Source organism: Microtus pennsylvanicus, chromosome 7 (genome assembly GCF_037038515.1).
Source record: "Microtus pennsylvanicus isolate mMicPen1 chromosome 7, mMicPen1.hap1, whole genome shotgun sequence".
Classification (NCBI taxonomy): domain Eukaryota; kingdom Metazoa; phylum Chordata; class Mammalia; order Rodentia; family Cricetidae; genus Microtus; species Microtus pennsylvanicus.
In genome coordinates, this window is record NC_134585.1 from 82037212 (window position 1) to 82056274 (window position 19063).

The 19063-nt window shown below is 41.7% G+C and overlaps 1 protein-coding gene across 3 annotated transcripts; it reads right to left on the reverse strand.

The window, feature by feature from the left end:
* Nucleotides 1–27: 27 nt before the first annotated feature.
* Nucleotides 28–16672, reverse strand: Trmt10a (tRNA methyltransferase 10A). Of its 3 annotated transcripts, none has more exons than XM_075981252.1 (8): nt 16538–16672; nt 12933–13129; nt 11856–12018; nt 9001–9072; nt 8018–8092; nt 6214–6363; nt 4499–4604; nt 28–2724 (listed from the first exon to the last, which is right to left on the reverse strand). In XM_075981252.1, exons 2-8 carry the CDS (start codon nt 13109–13111, stop codon nt 2468–2470), a joined length of 1002 nt encoding a protein of 333 aa, XP_075837367.1. In that variant the 5' UTR covers nt 13112–13129; nt 16538–16672; the 3' UTR covers nt 28–2467. The 3 variants fall into 3 exon arrangements, with proteins under 3 accessions (XP_075837367.1, XP_075837365.1, XP_075837366.1); XM_075981250.1 differs by lacking the exon at nt 16538–16672 and adding an exon at nt 16033–16280 and having other exon boundaries at nt 1197–2724; XM_075981251.1 differs by lacking the exon at nt 16538–16672 and adding an exon at nt 15374–15492 and having other exon boundaries at nt 2322–2724.
* Nucleotides 16673–19063: the final 2391 nt, after the last annotated feature.

The window sequence follows — 19063 nt, forward strand, 5'->3', positions numbered from 1 at the left end:
TGTTTTTTTTTTGTTTTTTTTTTTTTTGTCTCCTACAGGTGATCCACACCCCTTCCTTCATGACTTTCCTCTATCTTAAAATAGAACCATAGCCAAACAAGTAGTTCACTTCTTATAATGGATCAGTCAGACACTCTTGCCTGCTTCTTTTAAAGATCTCACTGGGCCTGTTCTCCAGACTAATACAGATCATATCACTGGGGGCTGAGAAGATGGCTCCAAGGGGAAAGTGATTACTTTCAGGTCTGATTTCCTCTTTCCAGTTACTTAGCTTTTTTGGTAATGAATATCTCCATGGGTTGGTTCACTCCCTGACTACTTTAGCCCTCTGTGCCCACTAGTTCAAGTCATCTCTACCTGTTCTTTTCTCCTTTTATTGCTTACCTGTTGCCATACAAAAAAAAGTGAGAGAAAAGGCACATTAAGATTTTTGTCAATGGTCTTTAAGTGCTATTTTTAGAGCCCATCTTTAAATAATTCAGAAATTGATTATTTGAAAGTGAGTACTGATTCTTGTCTTCTGGCCGATGCTGAAAGAAGATATGCTGTTTTAAATGTGTGTGTATGTGTGTGTGTGTACCACTTGTGTGCAGGTGCCCTTACAATACCGGGAGGCAGGAGTGTGGCCCTACCATGCTTGATTCTGAAGCTGTAGAAACTAAGCTGTGGTTACTTTAGCTTGCTCAGCCTGTGCTGACTTCTTACAGTACACCTCAGAAACCTATACAGAGCTTTTGCAATTAATAAAAACTAAACCACGTGGTACTTGAGATAACTTCCTTCACTTTTATAATTAATAGGGTTCTGTTCTATATAGAATCGGTGGAGGCATGGAGTAGTCACTCTTCTCTGGCTGCATGACCGAATGCCCTGACAAAAGGCAGGGGAAGGGCAGGCCAGCAGCAGGCCTAACTGGCCTGGCAGCTAGGAAGCACCTGTCACATTTTACCTGAACAAAGGAAACAGAACAAGAATAGAACTGGCTATAAACCCTCAAAGCCCACCCCCAGTGACACGCTTCCTCCAGCAAGGCATCACCTCCCAAAGTTCCCACAACCTCCAAAACAGCACCATCAGGGGAGACCAAGTGTTCAAACATGGGCACAGGCGACGCTTACAAAACAATGTTATCAGGGGAGACCAAGTGTTCAAACACAGGCGCAGGGAACTCTCACAAAATACAAACCTTGGACAATACAGTAACAACATGAACTTTATTCTCTCAGAACTGTAGTGTGGATATTTACATCCATTGTTTATAGACTTTGACTACAACAGATAACTAAGAAAAAAAGCAACCAAAAGAGACAGTGAACATCACTACTGAGTCTTCCACACAGGCTTGCACCTAAGTGTGATGCTAGCACACACACACGTTATAATAAACTGGGAGCTCCCGCTGCACTTGTGCATACACTCCTCTGGAATTACCACACAGAAGCTCGGCAGCTCCCCTCTGCTCCCTCCTCATCAGTTTCCAAATTCCTGTTTAATTTTGGATTTGGGCATTACTGCATTCCACACAACCATTCCACAGCTATACATTGATTACAGGACTGTAATCGTGGACTAAAACCTAAGAGCTAAATGTGCACATTTTCCTGTATGCTTATGTTGTTTATAGAAACACACATTTACATTAGTTAGGATAGTATAGTAGGAGGCAGATACACAATATTCACATTAAAAGCTAACATATATGGAGATATATGTTATTTACATGAAAAATATATAGAAAGAAAAGATATTACTTTTTGCTTTAAACTGGGGTAAAGACAAATTGATCCTTCAAAAATAATATTGTAAAATAATCTAGTCAGAAAAAATTTAATTTTGTAACTGAATTAATTACTGTCATTAAGGGATTTAAGATTATTCTTGTGATTATTTCAGAAGTATGAGAAGGCATCACAAGGGAGGCACAAGAATGGGTTCCACTATCCAAAATGAATAAATTACTGTGACCAGCAAACAACTGGTATTTCTCCTAGAATTAACTTATTTCTTAGAAAGAACCATACTGAACACAAAAGTTACAGACAGAAGGGCAGCCTTCTGAGCTCAACACTGTAGTAGACACACAGAACGTGCATGAAATCTGCTCCAATAGAATCAGACAAACAGTCACTGATGGGAACATAAACGAACAAAGCTGAAGGTCAGAAGGCACGTTCTGAAGAAGATGCTCCAGCGAATGAAGGAGAATAAAGGCCTAAGACTACGGTAACATTCTCCATGACTCTGATTTGAGGCTTAAAACAACTTTGAAATGATACCTTTAAGTCTTCTCACAGAAAACCAAACAATCCTTTCTTGGTGGTTAGAGTGTTCATTATCGTTGACTCTTGACAAGATTTCAAATTCCACAACAGTGATGAGAGAAAATGGATTTTCTTGTGGTCTGAGAATTTGGTGGTACCACCCTCTCTGAGTTCTCCTAAAGTGTAGGACAGCAAGGGAAGGCTGGTCACTGTGGGACAGGACTCACTGAGGACACTGGGCTGCTCTGCTGGCTCTGCTCTCCCTTCTGTGGTGAGTCGGGGTCATTCCCGCAATGCTCTCCCTCGCTGGAACTGTCCCATCCTTCTGGCCGGGGCTGCTGGTCCTGAGGAGAGCTTTCACAGCCTTTGTGTGCAGGAACAGCTCCTTTCCGCGGGGGTAAGATCGTAAAAAATGCCTCCTGCCAGTCTCTTGTTTCCAAGAACTCCAGGATAATTTCAAACACTGCAACAAGGACAAATCACAGTCACCACAATGCTGCAGACTGTCTACAATGTGACCTTTGTGCTGTGTGCTGATTTGTCCTAGTTACTGCCAAGTTCTTACCTCCTCCTTTAGTGATTTTTTCATTTGTATTTTAATAAATAATGCTTGCCTGAAGATCAGAGAGTAAAACAGCCCCACTGGTCAGTCTTACAGACCAGGCAGTGGTAACACACACCTTTAATCCCAGTAGCTACACTAGTTTGCCATAGAAACTGGGTGATAGTGGTGCACACCTTTAATCCCAGCCCTAGAAAGGAATATAAGACGGGAGGAGCCAGCTCTCAGGCTCAGTCTCATTCTGAGATTCCTGGCGGCAGGACTGCCATTTCTGGGGTAGAGGTAAGAGTCAGTGGCTGGCTGCTTTGCTTTTCTGATCTTCAGGTTAACCCCCAATATTTATCTCTGGGTTTTTACTAATTGTGCCACCTCCTTCCTCCTTTTGGCTACCAGGGACAAACTGCACCACGGTTCTCTAGTCTTTATGTTCTTTCCAGCTTTTTTCAGTCAGCTCTTAAGCTCCAGAAACTTACTAGGTTAGTTGTCCATTACAATCAAGAGAGGACCTTTTGAGGTCCCATTATTCTCCATCTCTATGTACTAACGGACAGCTGGAAGACAGATGCTGGGCATTCACTGCATCTCCTCTGTCTTCCCTACAGAGAATCACTCCAAGGAGTCTTCTGCTTTCACATCAGTAGAAAGGAACCCATGCCATCCCTAAGTTCACCACACTATGAGAGGGCTCTCTAGATAATTTTGTAGACAAGTAATTTCTACTAAGTATTAAAGGTTTTCAAAGAAATTTGTCCTTAAATAAATAATTTCATTTTTCTAATCCCATAAAGCCTATTACATGAAAAGTATTTAATTGTTGTGTACTGACTAAAATTGTTCCTTTAAAAAATGAACTAAAGGGGCTAGAGAGATTGCTCAGTGGTTAAGAGCACTGGCTGCTCTTACAAATGACTGGGGTTCATTTCCTAACACCCACATAGTTGCTTACAACTACCTATAACTCCAGTTCCAGGGGATCTAATTCCCTCTTCTAGCCGCTACAGGCACCAGACATGCACTTGGTGCACATACATACATGCAGGTCAAACACTCGTACACAGAGATTAAAAATAAATCTTAAAAAAATCATTGAAGTTGGGTATCATGGTAGCACATGCCTTTTATCTCAACATTCATGATGGAAGAAGAGGCAGGCAGATTTCTGAGTTCAAGACCAACCTAGTCAACTTAATGAAACCCTGCCTCAAAAAAATTTAATTATAATTTAAATAAAACTTAAGGCAATGAATTATATCTAAGCAGTGGTATATCACAGTGTTATTCAAAAAATCAATTCAAGTTTAAAATACTCAACAATGGGAGAATGATTACATGATTATCTATTTAATGGCTGGAATATCACATATCACTAATAATCAATTGCTTCATCAAAACTATGATCAAGTGAGGGACAGAAGGACAGGTCCCCGGATTAGCAAGGCTGAGAGACCCACCACAGGAAAAGATCTAGGAGGAAGCACCCCATAAGCTAATAACAAGTATCTGCACATCACGAGATTAGAGCTTGTTGTTTTTACACTTTGGTAGATTCAAAAATCCCTAAAGTCCTCACCCTATTTCTAATAAACCGATCTCCCTTTCCTACTGTCGCAATAGGAGATGCATGGTCTCCTTCCCAGCTCCCTCAGCTCCACCTTTAGCCACCTCTGCGGCTTACCATGGTTGACTGCCAGGACCTTCCGACTGTTCATCTTCACAAAGTCGGCCAGAGGCAGCTGGGCATGTTCAATCCCGTAACTGGACGCTTGTTTAAACGTGAGTCCCTGCAATACAGACACTGGGACTTAGATGCTGTGCAGTCTATGAGAGTGTAGGGCTTTTGCAGGACTTCAGTGTAGACAACATTATCTGAAGAGCGTGTGCGTTTAGTCCTGACAGTAAGAGGACCCAGGTCTAACCACCTCACTTCCCGGAGGAGAAGAAACGGCATTCCCAGCAGTTAGAAGCCTCTCAGTGGCAGAACAAGGAATCCCAGCGGGTCTGTTTTCTCATATTTCCCAGCCCAGCCCCATTCCTCACAGAGTTAAACTCTCCAACTGAATTAAGAGGAAAACACCATCACTGTTTCCATGAGAGTAAAATGTATAAAGGAAGTTCAGTTTCAGTCACACACTGAGGCACAAGAACGGCAGTGAAATGGAATCTTGACTGAAAAGCATTTCAACTGTCCTTATAGTTTATTTTCCCTTTCCATCAACTAAAAAACAGATAGGAATTTTGTATTTTCTCAAACATAAAATGCTTGAAGTCTATGTCTATCCCAGATGAAAATTCCCAAAAGGTCATGCATGAAGTGTAAGCTGAATTTTCTCAACAAGTACTTAGCATATTGGGGGCAGGGTTAAAGATGAGAGGAGCCAGGGGCTTTTGGAGAAAACTAGCTTATTACAACATGAGCAGAGAATCTGCATAAATTATAAGCTAGACTGTTCCACTGAGAACAGCAGAAAGGTTGGAGACAGAGTTCCTTTGATGTTCTAGAGTTGCTCACACAATGCCAAGTCACACCTGGCAACCTCAAGATTACGATTTAACAAATTCAGTTTCTCTGTCATATTACACCGTGGTGCTTCACAGCTGTGCAGCCACTGCTGGACAGGCAGATGTGGTCACCCATGACATGGCAGAAACTGGATATACACACTGCTGCCGAAGAATACACAGTTCCTTCATATACTGTGCTGACAATATTCCTTCAGAAAGAAAGAATGAACTGAGTACGCACACAATAACGCTCTCGTCAGAAAGTGGAGTTGTGCAACTTTTTATCTCCACAAAAACATGAGATGAGGAAAGGAGGATAGGAGAGAAAAATAACTGGAGAAATCATATATTTAAAAACTACTACAGGGCTGGAGAGATAACTGCTCTTGCAGAGGACTGGGCTCATTTCCCAGCATCCACATGGTAACTCACTGCTTCTGCAAGTCCGGTTCCAGATATCATGACATTTTCTGACCTTCAAGGGCATCAGGCACGCACATGGTGCAGACACACATTGCAGGCAAAACATTTAATATATAAGATAAAAACCACTTTTTAAAAAATTGATAAAAACTTCAGAGGCTTAGCACTTCATTAGCACCAGAGCCCCTAGGAACACAGCGCAGCGTACAAACGCAGGCTCGGCAGCAATCCGTCATCTCCAATAATCTGCTCTGCCACCTAGCATGGCTGACGTTAGGCTTCGTTTCCTTGTTCCTGCACGTGTGGAACGTAGAAAACAACTGCACTGAGCTCCCTGAGCTGCAGGGTGGGGTCAAGAAGGCAACGTGAAGCCCTTTGCTTAGGTCACCGCCACAATGACAGGTGCTCGTTCCTAGGGCTCTGTCACTGTGAAACACAGACGGAGGCAGGAGCAGAGCACAGTACCTTGTGGTGGTTGTGGTCCACTAACCCTCCAATCACATAGGCCTTTGACTCATCTAAGTCCTTCAGGACATTAGGAGAGTCTGACGTCAGATAAACCAGGTCTTCTTTCTTTATGAGTTCACTATAGTGCTCTGGTTTGATGTGGATATCCTTCGAAAAGAAAAAAGAGAATGAGTGGATAATATTAGCAGGATATGATGAAAGCTGACTAAAAATAATTATCCTCTTTTCCCAAGAGAAACCTGTCCAAAAGCATCTGAGAGTCCGAGAGGCTATTGCTAGAACAGCATTTAAAATTCATAACCAATTCCTCACCTCACAGTAGTCACTGACTGTTCTACTAACCTTATTTCTTTGTTGGGGCCTTGGTCCCTAACTAATCCCACACACTAACAGCAAGCTACGTTCCTCAAATGTCACATGCTGTTATTCAGCCCTTTCCTGGAGGGTCAACGCCACACTCCTTAACTTAGGAAATCTTTCCTGAATATGGCACCAGCCCATTTTTCTCATTTATCTCTGCTCCAACAGCAAACAATAAGAATGTATTTTCCTGCCTTCTTGACCACAGTGTTCTCCAGACAAGAAATGCCTTTTCTGATTTCATCTCCTATGTGAATCAACAGAAGGAAACGCTTGCCAGCTTAATCAACTGAATGTGTCTGTTTCTATAAGGAGACAAACTTGAAAGCTTCTTGACCAAAACGGTCACTTCAGAGATACAAGACTGGGTAAGAGCTGCCAGCCTGGATTTTTCAAGTCATGTGAATCGCCTGAACGATGTTACCAGACCCTGACTTTTATACAATAATCTTAAAGAAAATCCACTGACACAGACACTTACATTGTATGCTATTGATTAATATAATTCCTTTTCTGGAAACAGTATGCGATGAACCTGACTCCTGAACTTAACAGTGGCCTCAAGAAGCATCTGAATAACCAGATGCCACTGATTCTGTTTTTCTCTAGAAAAGAAGGATGTAAATATAAGCTTGGCAAGACACAAACTATAAGGTACGCCTGTCTAATGTATTCATTATCTCATAGAAAAGAGACACGCGTCTAAAAGACTTGCTAAGGATAACCTTGCATATGTCCATATTATATGTTTTTAATGAATGCAGCTATTAGATTAGTAGGCACTAGGAGAGAAAGCTGGACCCCGAGAGCTAAAAACCGACAGTAAGCAAACATGTACAGGCACAGCACAGCACTCCTCTCAACAGAAGAGCACCCAGCCAAGCTGCCACATCTGCACCTAGCCAAGCTAGCCGCACCGGTACCAAGCCAAGCTGACCACATTTTTATAGAAACCTAGAACACGGAAATTATATATCACAAACAAATTTTAAATCTGCTAGAAAAGTAAAAAGTAAAAGTAAAAAATAAAAATAAAAAATAGATAAATTAACTTCAACATATTTTAACACATTATGCCCATGTCCTATCCCCGCCCCCCCTTCCTGATCCAGCAGGTATCTTACATTTACAGCACACGCCAACTCACGAGCCAGAAGCTCACATCTGAGGAGTTTACAGCCGCGTTTGGTAACTGAATTTAGATGTAGAGACACTCAAATTTTAGAGTAAGGTTTTGAGATATTTCTCTTATAAGGAAGTAGCTCTAAACTAGCAGACATGACTTATGAGAGTGATTACTAATGAGCAGACACGTCATTCTCTCTCTCCGCTTCTCCCTGTGTAACTCTAGACACGTTAATGGCACACAGGTCTGAAGCACGGCATTTACTTAGCTAACACAGAGGCCTTCCAGCAGCATGAGAGAGGACCGTTCCACTACCTTCCAGTTGACCCATCCTTTGTCATTTTCATTCATGTTCTTCTTCAGTTGACCTCCATGGCTTGTCAAATAAAACTGATGAGCAATTGGTAAGAGAAAAAGAAGGAAAATGATCCAATTAGTTCAAAATTTTTATTTCCCTCATCACTCATCTGATCACCAATGGAAGGCAAAATATTTTTCACTGATTTAGAAAAATAGAACTTGTGATCACCCCTGGAATAGGTGGTAGAAAGGACACGTGCTAACCCACTGGCTGCAGCATCCCAGCACCTCTTCATCCCTCTCTGCCACTGAGGACCACCCTGCAAACTCCCCGCCTTGATCAGGTTCTCATCCACCTCCCCGTAGGTGCTGCTGCCGCTATTATAGTTGTTAGTTTTGCTGCTGTAAAGCCTTCCCTGACACCCATTTTACAGCTGAATCAAGGATGCTGAGGGCCTTGTGAAGGAAAAAAAAAAGGTAAAGACTGTCACTGAGATAGGTGGAGAATGATAGGAAAACACAGTCCACACGTCTCCCATGTGGTGAGACACACACACGAGCACAGCATTTTGGGCAGCTCTTTGGCTCGTCACATCTCTGAGGCAGTAGTCACAACAACAGTCAAAAAGTCTCCACCATCACTTAAACTAAGCTTAAGAAATCCTTTTCAGAACTGTCAGTGACTCAAAAGGAAATGTAAAACAGACACACTGCTAAGAGGCCCAGCTGTACACATGAGTACAGGGGCAGCCTACCTCCCCTCCTTTCCCACTCCCCACAGCTGGGGGAGTCCAAAGCTGAGAAACTGGTGTGAAAACATACACATGCCCTAAAACAAGGACACCCAACTAGACAGCAATGAGCAGACACTAAAATGTCCAAGAGTGGTGATACAAGAAACCTCTAAGACTCTCAGCTAAGCGCAACTGGAACAATCCATGCCTCTTGCCATGGGAGATGGGAAAGAAAACTGAGTTCTTTTCACCTTTCATACACACCTGCACAGGATGTGATGCTCGTCGGTTTTCTGCATAGCAACGTTGAATCTGCTTATGGAGCTTCTTAATATCCTATAAAATAGCACAATTTAAAAAACAGAATTATCAAAACCATCTAAGGCCATTCTGTGGTGTTACAGGAACAGAATAAGCAGAAGGAATGGCTAGGTAGGCAAAAACTTTTTTTTAAAATGTAAAGGCAGCCGCAGAGGTGGTGGTGCATGCCTTTAATCCCAGCACTTGGGAAGCAGAGGCAGGCAGATCTCTGTGAATTTGAGGCCAGACTGGTCTAAAAAGCTAGTTCCAGAACAGCTAGGTAAATACAGAAAAACCTTGTCTCAAAGTACCACTATTGTGATAGTTTTCATTTGATTTTCCTACATACTGATAAAATTGCTATAAGTTAATGTGTCCTGTCCTTTAAAGTCTCTATCTATTCAAAATGTTCGTTGACGTTGTCTTAACAGACAACAAAAATACCTTCTTTCTAGACCATGCTATTTCCACGCTTTACCCCAGTATCACTGGTAAAATTCAACATTTAAAACAAAATGTGTGTTTGCACGCTTGGTATATGTATGTGCACCATGTAGATGCAGTGCCTTGGAGGCCAGAAGAGGAGGGTCACATGCCTTGAAACTGAAGTTCCATATGGCTGTGAGCCACCACATGGATGCTGGGAACCAAACCTGGGTCCTCTGCAACACCAGCAAAACAGCACCAACATGGACAACCAAATCCACTGAAAACCTGAGAATGTTTGGGAAGGAAGTCGAGACACAAAAGAACAGAGTTAAGCACTAGCATTTTTCTCAGGTGGGCTCTATTTGCTAGAGGCAAGTGCGTCTCATTTAAGAGAGGCTTCCTGACTCAGCTTTAGCTAAAAAAAAACCTTGCAGCTTTGAAGAGGCCCCACCACCAAACACAACAATAGTGTTTATGAATAGCTGACAGCATGTTTCTTGGTTGTAGGCAGAAACCTTTAAACTCTAGAGTTGTGGCAATAAAGTACCTCCGCCATGAAGCTAGACTCTCAGAAAGCTAAGGAATGGGGTGGATCCAGCAGTCAAAGCCATGGTTTTAATCCTAGCCATATTGCTTAGCAAATTAAAGACTCATGTGGTCAGAAAAAGAGAGGTATATAGTAAAGATAGATTCAGGCGGAAAAAAAACTCTAAACGGTTTATAGCGTGTTTAAAAATATATGTAGGCTTGGGAGAGAAAAGAAAAAGGATAAAATCCTTAAAAAAAAAAAAAGAAAGAAAGAAAAGATGAAAGAAAGAGTAGTTGGGTGTGGTGGTATACAACTTTAATCTCAGCACTTGGAAGACAGAAGGAGGGGGATCTCTGTCAGTTCAAGAACAGCCTGGTCTACAGAGTGAGTTCCAGGATAGCCAAAGATACACAGAGAAACCCTGGCTCAAAAAACCAAAAATTAAAAATAAAAGAAATAGAGTTTAAAAATAAAGCCATGTGAAGATGGAAAATACACAGAGAGTCTGGATACTGAATGCTATTGTGTTCTCTTTGAATTGTTTGATGGCTGGGGAAGGAACAACAGCTGCTAAAAGACATTTGATTATAAATGCTGCTGATTAATCCAACATATATATTTTGAAAATGCTTTGACTTCAAAATTTAAGTCAAAAGATATGTTACTTTGGAGAAGAGGATTTGCTTTTGTTCCCACAGGAAAAGAAAGGTTGTGGATTCATTTATCAGTCAGGACTTGACTATATTTCTAAATTTTCTTTACGTCTGAATAAGATTACCAATGCTCCCAATTAGCATGAAGTAGCTAGAAAACTATGCCCACATTCCAAAAAAATGAATTATGGATGTTTGTCTTTGTTTAGAGTGTTTTGGTTTCAAGTTCTTATGGATAATGGTCAGGAAAACGTTAAACAAAGGAGATTAGATTCAGAGTTCTTGTTCTGAAAAAAAAAAATGGTAGGGGAAGTACTGTGGGACAATGGTCTTGTATCCTGTAAAGATTTGTCACTTGTATTGGTTTAATAAAACACTGATTGTCCAGTAGCCAAGCAGGAAGTACAGGTGGGGTGACCAGAGTAGAAGAATTCTGGGAAGAGGAAATAATCAGTCTGCAGTTGTCACCCAGACACAGAGGACGTAAGATGAGAATGCCTCACTGATAAAAGGTACCAAGCCACATGACTAGCACAGACAAGAATTATGGGTTAATGTAAGATGTAAGAATTAGTTAATAAATGGGGACTTTGGGAGAGGGTTGAAGGGGAGGGGAGAGGCAGGGAGGTGAGCAGAGAAAAATGTAGAGCTCAATAAAATCAATTAAAAAAAAGAATTAGTTAATAAGAAAGCCTGAGCTAATAGGCCAACCAGTTTATAATTAATGTAGGCCTCTGTGTATTTCTTTGGGTCTGAACGGCTGCAGGACCAGATGGGACAGAAACCTCTGTCAACAAAACTGAGCTATATCTCCAGTCATGCTACAGACTTTTTAAAAACAAATTTTGAAACAGGATCTCACTAGTTCAGGCTTGTTTCAAATGTGCTATATAACCTAGGCTGGCCTAAAACTCTCAAAGATCCTCCTGCCTCAGTTTCCCAAGTGATTACAGACATGTGCCATCATAGTAATTCCGTAGATTTTTATAACTAAAATATAGTTATAACGTTTTACTACCTAATTATGGGTAAATGTGTACATATGCATATATAAACATATATATATAAATATGCATATACATATCAAAGCTCTTAATTTAGGAATAAGAAATTTTGAAAAACTTAAGATGCAGTTTAATACATCTGTAATATTACATATGAGAATAAGAGTGATTTAGCCTAGTTCAGATAAAGGAACCATGTGATACCTTTAACACCATCAAATCATCGAAGCTACAGTCGATGATAAGGCGGAGGCTGCTGTGAACCACGTTTCTTCGAATGCGCTTCCTGTCACTTCCATCTGAGCCAGATTCCAGCTGACACTGCCGTTCTAATTTCTTTCTCTTGCGCCTTTCTTTTCGTTTTTCCCTAAAATTTGTAAACAAAACATTTTGTTATTTGTTTATTTAGACATTCACAAGACTTCTAATTAAACAAAAGACTGATCATGTTTGTAAACAGGCATGGTTCTAGGAAACACCTCTTCTGTGTGTACAAGAATCAGATAGCAGCTTATTTGCTTTATTTACTGCATGCAATAACTACACATGGAGGAAATGACTTTGTAAAGACAACATAAACCTTTCTCTAATGAATAACTAAATATATTATTCAACAGTTTCATTACTGGTATTATACTATGCCTGAGAAAAACTTAAGAGTTAAAAAAACAAAAAAATGAAAAACTTAAAGATTTATGAAGAATTTTACTTTCATAACTCATCTCCTAAAACAATAATCTGGTTCAATAATTGGAAATACTAAAAGAAAATTTCACTAAATTTACTAAATGAACAAAAATAAAAGACTAACTTTTTCTAATCTCTTATAAGTTTTGGCATTAGGCAATGGCTATAGCCTAGATGCTTTCATGAAAACCTGTTTTAGCCACATCTATGTCGGACCAATGTTTGCCCTTCCTGTGTTGTTGTAACCCATATATAGGACACAGATGTGGGCTCCCTTGTCTCAGCTATTCCAACGGGTGTCCTGCTGTTCAGGCAGTTTAAGGAGAGAAAAGACGCTGAGCCTAACATTATCAGTATTGCAAAAAATGAAGTCACAGTTCAACACACGTGCAGTTTTAACAGCAACTCAGTGTTGGCTCATAGCACGCATAACCTTAGTTTTTCATGGCTTTGGTTTTAATGAAGACAGCTACTGACAGAAGCCGACACCCTGCTGCTGAATGAGGTGCAACCTCCTCTGAAGTATGCACTTGTGCAGTGCACTTGCGCAGTACCTGCTCCTGAATGAGCCGCAGCCTGCTCGGAAGTACGTACTTGCGCAGTTCTCGCTGCTCTTCCCACTGCTTCTGCTTCAGCAGCTTCTTCATCTGTCGTTTAGATATTGGCTCAGTCCCCGCGTCTAGTCTTGGCTTCTGCCCCTCCTCTTCGCTCACACCTGGCTTTCTCTCCATGTTAGGAATCTCGAGAGTTGCTGGCAGCATCTCAGATGACATATTTGTTGTTTCTGAAAACTGGGAAAGCAACGTTTTTTACATGAACAGATAATTTACAAACACAAAGCAAAATAACCCAAACGGCCAACAGATGCCAACAAATGTCAAATTCTATCAGTAATAAAAAAAAATACCAATTTAGATAGCAAAATTCCATTTATTGGCAAGGATCTTTTACTAGGTAAAACATGAGTTAAATCCCATTTGTTGGCAGTACTGGTAGAGGACTGAGAAGAGGTGTTTATATACACTACTGAGGTCAGCATACGGTCTTTCCAGAGAGCAGGTTGTGTTTTGAGAGCTGTAATCCACCGATACTGCCCTAGTTAGCTTCAGCTGTCAAGCTGACATAGCCCAGGGTTATGGGAGGAAGGATCAATGGGGAGACTGCCCAGATGGTATTTGTCGGTGGCCAGATCTGTGAGAAATTGTCTTATGGTTTATTGATGGGGGAGGGGCCAGCCCACTGTGAGTAGCTCCATCCCTAAGCCTGGTCCTGGGCCACAGAGAAACCCTGTCTCGAAAAACCAAAAAAAAAAAAAAAAAAAGTTAACTAAGCATGAGCAATGGAGTCAGGCAGCGTGCAGCATACTCTGGCTTCTGCTGGAGATCCTGCCATGGCCTCTCTCAATAATGAACTGTGATCTATAGTAACCAGAGACACCCTTCTCACATTCTTTCAAAGAACAGTGGGACATTAGTTGCGATTTAGCTGATTCTTATTTCATTCTGACAGGAAAAATGAGTAGATATGGAAATGAGAGTATTATCAAACAGTTCCTGCATTTGATAGTGTATCACCTAACTTAATAACCTCATGAGAGCTGACTGTAGTTAGATTTACTTTAAACATAAGCCATCATGAGATGATTTATTCAGAATTGAAAAGGCATTAAATCATTCCTATGAAACAAGGCATTATAAACAAATCTAGCATACAGAATATACTCAAAATACTTAGCTGATTAAAACAACAAATGAGCCTGACAGTGGTGGCGCATGCCTTTAATCCCAGCACTCAGGAAGCAGAGGCAGGCAGATCTCTGTGAATTCGAGGCCAGCCTGGTCTATAAAGCGAGTTCTAGGATAGCCAGGGCTACACAGAGAAACTGTCTTGAAAAACTAAAGAGAGGAAGAGAGAGAGAGAGAGAGAGAGAGAGAGAGAGAGAAAGAGAGAGAGAAAGGAGGGAGGGAGGCTATGGAACAATGTCCACCAGGAATGATATCACTGATGCTCTTGAATCACAGTGGTTGTGATCTGCGAGATCTGCACAATACTGGGTCTTCAGTATTCTTGCATGGAGCAGGAGGAAGGCCCCAGCCCTCTCTGAGATCTCTACCCAGTTAACAGTTGGCAGGGGGAGGGCATCATGAGATCCTACAGCTATCTGCAGATAATGGTTGCTGAGGGGAAAAGAGAGAGAGATTTTCTTTAGTGGTGTTGCAGAATTAGTACAAAGATGCCCATGTTCCTGTACATACCAAGCTCCTGAAAGGAACCCTAGTTAAACATGAGAGAGAGGAAGTACGGTGTTATGACTCAAACCCAGCACTTCCCAGTAACTTAAAACCTTAAGGGTGGGGGTTCTGAAGGGACCATGCTGACTGCACACTGTTGACAGATGGTGCTGAAGCTATTAAACTCAAAAATGTACAGGAATAAGGGGAAAGCAAGACTCATTAAACATGCAAACTTAAAAGCAAAATTAGGACAGATGCCAAAGCTACACAGAGAAACCCTGTCTCAGAAAAAAAGCAAAACTAAAATCCACAGGAAAACATTTTATGAAACAAATGTCTAATTTCTGTTTATCCATGGCAATATTTTTCAGTAGTTTTCAATGTTTGTTGTTCAGAAACCTGAAGTGCTGTGAAAAAGGCATGTTTTCTCACTCCCCTACACCAGGGGGCGCCTTTGTCTTTCACATCTAAAATGTCTCAAATTTAATTTGACCTATCACAGAATGGTGACGTTTTTTGAACAGCCTATCGAAAAATAAAGAAACATGAACTAGTCCTAACTAATATTAATTGATCTTAGCGATTCTCGAAACGTTGTGCTGGGTGAGTTTCCTAAGCTTTTAATAAGCCAGACGCACTGAAACAAATTCGTGAAACGCAGATAAAACACTAGCCGGCTATCTTATTTTGGCTAGACTTTACCAAAATAGCGTCCGCTCCGACTGTCTATCACACAATAAACACATTGTGTAAGAATCTGCTGCAATTATGTTATGCAAAACATGGCACTTTTGAGCATACTTTGTTTTTGTCTGGGTCATGACGTAAGTCTCTATAGCAGAGCCTGGAATTCTCCCTGATCGGCAGTGATGCTCAAGGAACATTTTCATCCACGAAGACAAGTTAATCGAGTATTTAAGAACATTTCATAAAAAGTATAGAATCTAAGTGTGAAATTTTACTGAGGCCCAATTTTTTAAAAATGGATGGCTAATACATGGATCTAGGTTATAGACGGGATTATAAAACGCAGAACTGAACGATGACTAAGGGTATTTGGTGTGCGGAAAGCATACACCATCGAAGGGCAAAGACAAAAACCTCAGCTGTTATTACGTCGTCTAAAACAAAACCCTCGTGGCTTTAAAGTTTTGTTTGCGGGAATTGCCAAGTTGCAATACCGGCAGAATCGAATCAACGACCTGCCGGTAATAGGTTTTATTCTGTTTTGTTTTTTTAACATGTTGGTCAGTTCCGCAGTAAAAACAGCCCTTTGTTCGGTTGTCAAAGTCCTTTGCCAGGCTCGGGAGGAAATCTTAAAAGAAAGTTTTGTTCCGTTTTTTTAAGTGATAACCCCCTACTAGTCTCTTTACACCTCTGCACAAATAGCCACATTTCACACACGAAGTATTTCAGTGACATCAGGCAACTCGTGGATCTTAAACTCATCCTCGGCTCACCACGAGGCTCGGCCGCATCTGCAGCAACCGGCCCTCGGCTCCCTACATCAGACCGCCGGGCCCACCGGGAGCAGGGGAGAGGAACGAGGAGCGGCATGGACGGCGCCTGGCCAGCTCTCTAACAACAACGCAGCGCGGCGACGGGCGCGCCGCAGACCCCACATTTCCCTTCCTGTCCCACTTCCGGCGCGGACCCCCACGAACAACAGACACCCAGAGACTCCCGGGCCCAGGGCGCGCGCACACACAGGCCCGCGTGCGCGCCCCCGGGGGGCCGTGCGCGCGCGGACGCACGCAGCCGACCAATCAAGAAGGCCGCGGGGGAGCGGCGTGGGACGCGCCACCTAACGTCACTTCCTCGGAGACCAGGCAACTACTTCCCAAGCTGTTGCCCTCTCCCCCCGGAAGCCGTGATTGCAGCGGAGGGCAACGTGCTTTCGCGTTCCTTTGGCATCCGAAAGGATACCGAAGAGCAGCCGCGCCACAGCCGCAGCGCCATATTTACCAAGCCGCGGGGCCGCTGGGGAACGCCACGGTGCGGTCAGTCAGCCTTTCTGAAGTGCCCGCCGCTCCACGCCTCAGTCCTCCTCCAGAAACTTCAACTCCCAGAGGCGGTGGTTGCACGCCTGGTTACGCACTTACGGCTTACGTCATCGAGCCTCGCCAATTACATACTTAAGTTGGGGGAGGGGCTTGCAGGGGGCGGGGCCAAGGCCTGGGTTTTGTTGAAGAGCTAGTAGCCAGCGCGAAGTGTTTTCCGTTGGCAGGCGCTGAATTGGTACTCATTGGTGTCTTGTCCATGTATAAGATCGGGTCTGGAGAGGAGAGCCCCACTCATAAAAATTAAAATACGAAACAGACGAAATGCTTTTATTCTTTTGGTGTTGAGAGGATGATCTGTTGCCCGAATGATTTCTAATTTATGTAGAAGAGATTGCCAGTTTTCCCAAGTGGAGAAAAGTTAAAAGTGAGGTTCTTGGTAAAAATGCATTGAAGTTGGGAATTTTAAGGTTTTTTTAAATATATATATCCTTACTAAAAACATACGCATTACACTCCATTCTTTGAGGTTTTCCTATGCTATTTTGTGAAAAACACTCGTGATAGTTCATCGTTTGTAACATTTGACCTTATATAATCTTTTTGCTAAATATAGAACAAGTCAACCGAGGGGGGAAAGCAGTTATGCAGATTGACCTTTTTTTTTTTAAATTGACATTTTTGATTGATGACTATTGTAGAATTTGGAGATAAAAACAATTTTCAAACTTTTAAATAGAAGATTGCCCTTTCAATATTGAAAGAACCATGATGTAGGTTGTTCTTGATCCTTGCCCCTTGGACATGGTTACATGCTCTTAGATAAAACTGAAATGTCTCTGAATTTAGGGGCAAGACTGAAGTCTTCCTTTAAAATATCAGGTTTTATTTGGGATGTGAGCCAGGGTTCTGGTGTGGATCTCTCGAATCTACAAGATTTCTGTTAACTGAGCATGGCGTGAAACCTGGATCGGTTGTGATCTGTTAGTAGGACATCTTTTTTCAGCTGCCTCCATATCAGGGCAGAGAGTAGCTGAGGAAGGATTAGTAACTGGATAGGGAGCTCTTCGCATGTAGGTCGTTAGATCCAGGCTGGCATCGCAGTGTGCCAAGTCTTTGAGCAGCTGTTCAGTTGCCCCTGTGGGATCTGTTTTATAAATAATGATACATTTTTAGAGGCAATGCCTAGCATCCTGGATGTTTAAAAGAGTCTTTAAGTTAGGAGGGAAATCCTCATTTTAATGACGTTAGCAAAATTTGACTTAGTTATTTGATTTTGTAGTTGCAGAATCAATCTGAAGTGTGTAAAAAAGGTACCAACAAAAGCTGCAGAAAGACAGCAGCATATAAAAAGTGTAAGGTAAGGTCATGTGATATGAAGCAGTCATTGATTTATAAGGCTCATGTTTATTAACAGCCATGGAGTTTGTCTTAGGATTTTGTTATTTTTGTCCTAAAGGCTCCAGAAGTGAGTGTATACTTAAGATGCTTATAGATATAAAGGAACAGGTGAATGTTTCTTGAACACATGGTTTCAGAGATCTTGTGATTTTGCTCCATCTTGGAAAATAAGGAGTTTCCAAATGTAAAGAAAGAAAAAGAATTTGCAACCCTGGGACCAGTGAAAGCAAAGACCAAAACGTGAATGTTTCACCCAATGGCTGAAAAAACAGTGGGTAGAACACGGAAGGAAGGAGAAAGGATAGCTCTAAAGATGTTTCTTTTTTGAGCAATGGTAGAAATACAATTCCATTGACTGGGTCATGTAGAGAACACTAAAAGTAAATAGTACTTAAAAAATTAGCAAGTTTGGATTTGAATATGTGTGGAATCTGAGGGATCTGCAGGCATCTAAATAGAGACAGACTTAAAACCTTAAGGATAGCAGACCTTAAGGTTTTTTTTTGGTTTTTTTTTTGGTTTTTTTTTTTTTTTTTTTTTTTTTTTTTTTGGTTTTTCGAGACAGGGTTTCTCTGTAGCTTTGGTGCCTGTCCCGGAACTAGCTCTTGTAGACCAGGCTGGCCTCGAACTCCCGAGTGCTGGGATTAAAGGCGTGCACCACCACCGCCCAGCCAGACCTTAAATTTTGAAAGAGAAGCCAGAAGTTGAAATTGTGTGAAATCTGGTTTCTAGGTATTGACATTGCTTTGCTTTTTAAAATATTGAGAGGCCATTATAGAAAATAGTCCAAAGGTTTCTAGAGAAGTTGAAAATAAAACTACATACATAAATCTGGAAAATGATATCACTGCCTCGTAGATATCTGCTCTACTACATTCATTGTAGCATTCCCCATCACCAAGATAGGGAATCTAGTATCTGTCTCTGTCAGCAAATGAATGGATTAAGGAACTATTAAATATGTACAACGAGCTGTTAGTCCTGAAAAACAAAGACCTTGCCCTTTGCCTAAGTATGAATGAGCTTCTAGGCAGTTTGGATGCTCACCTTACGAGACCTGGATAGAGGTGGGCAAGGTCAGGGAACCCTG

What these genes read in the sequence shown, in the direction of transcription:
- Trmt10a (XM_075981250.1), bottom strand. An exon ending in AAGGATGGGTCAACTGGAAG is followed by an intron (nt 6,364 to 8,017) that starts GTAGTGGAACGG and finishes TTCTTTTCGAAG; the next exon opens with GATATCCACATCAAACCAGA. An exon ending in TGGACCACAACCACCACAAG is followed by an intron (nt 4,605 to 6,213) that starts GTACTGTGCTCT and finishes TCTGTATTGCAG; the next exon opens with GGACTCACGTTTAAACAAGC.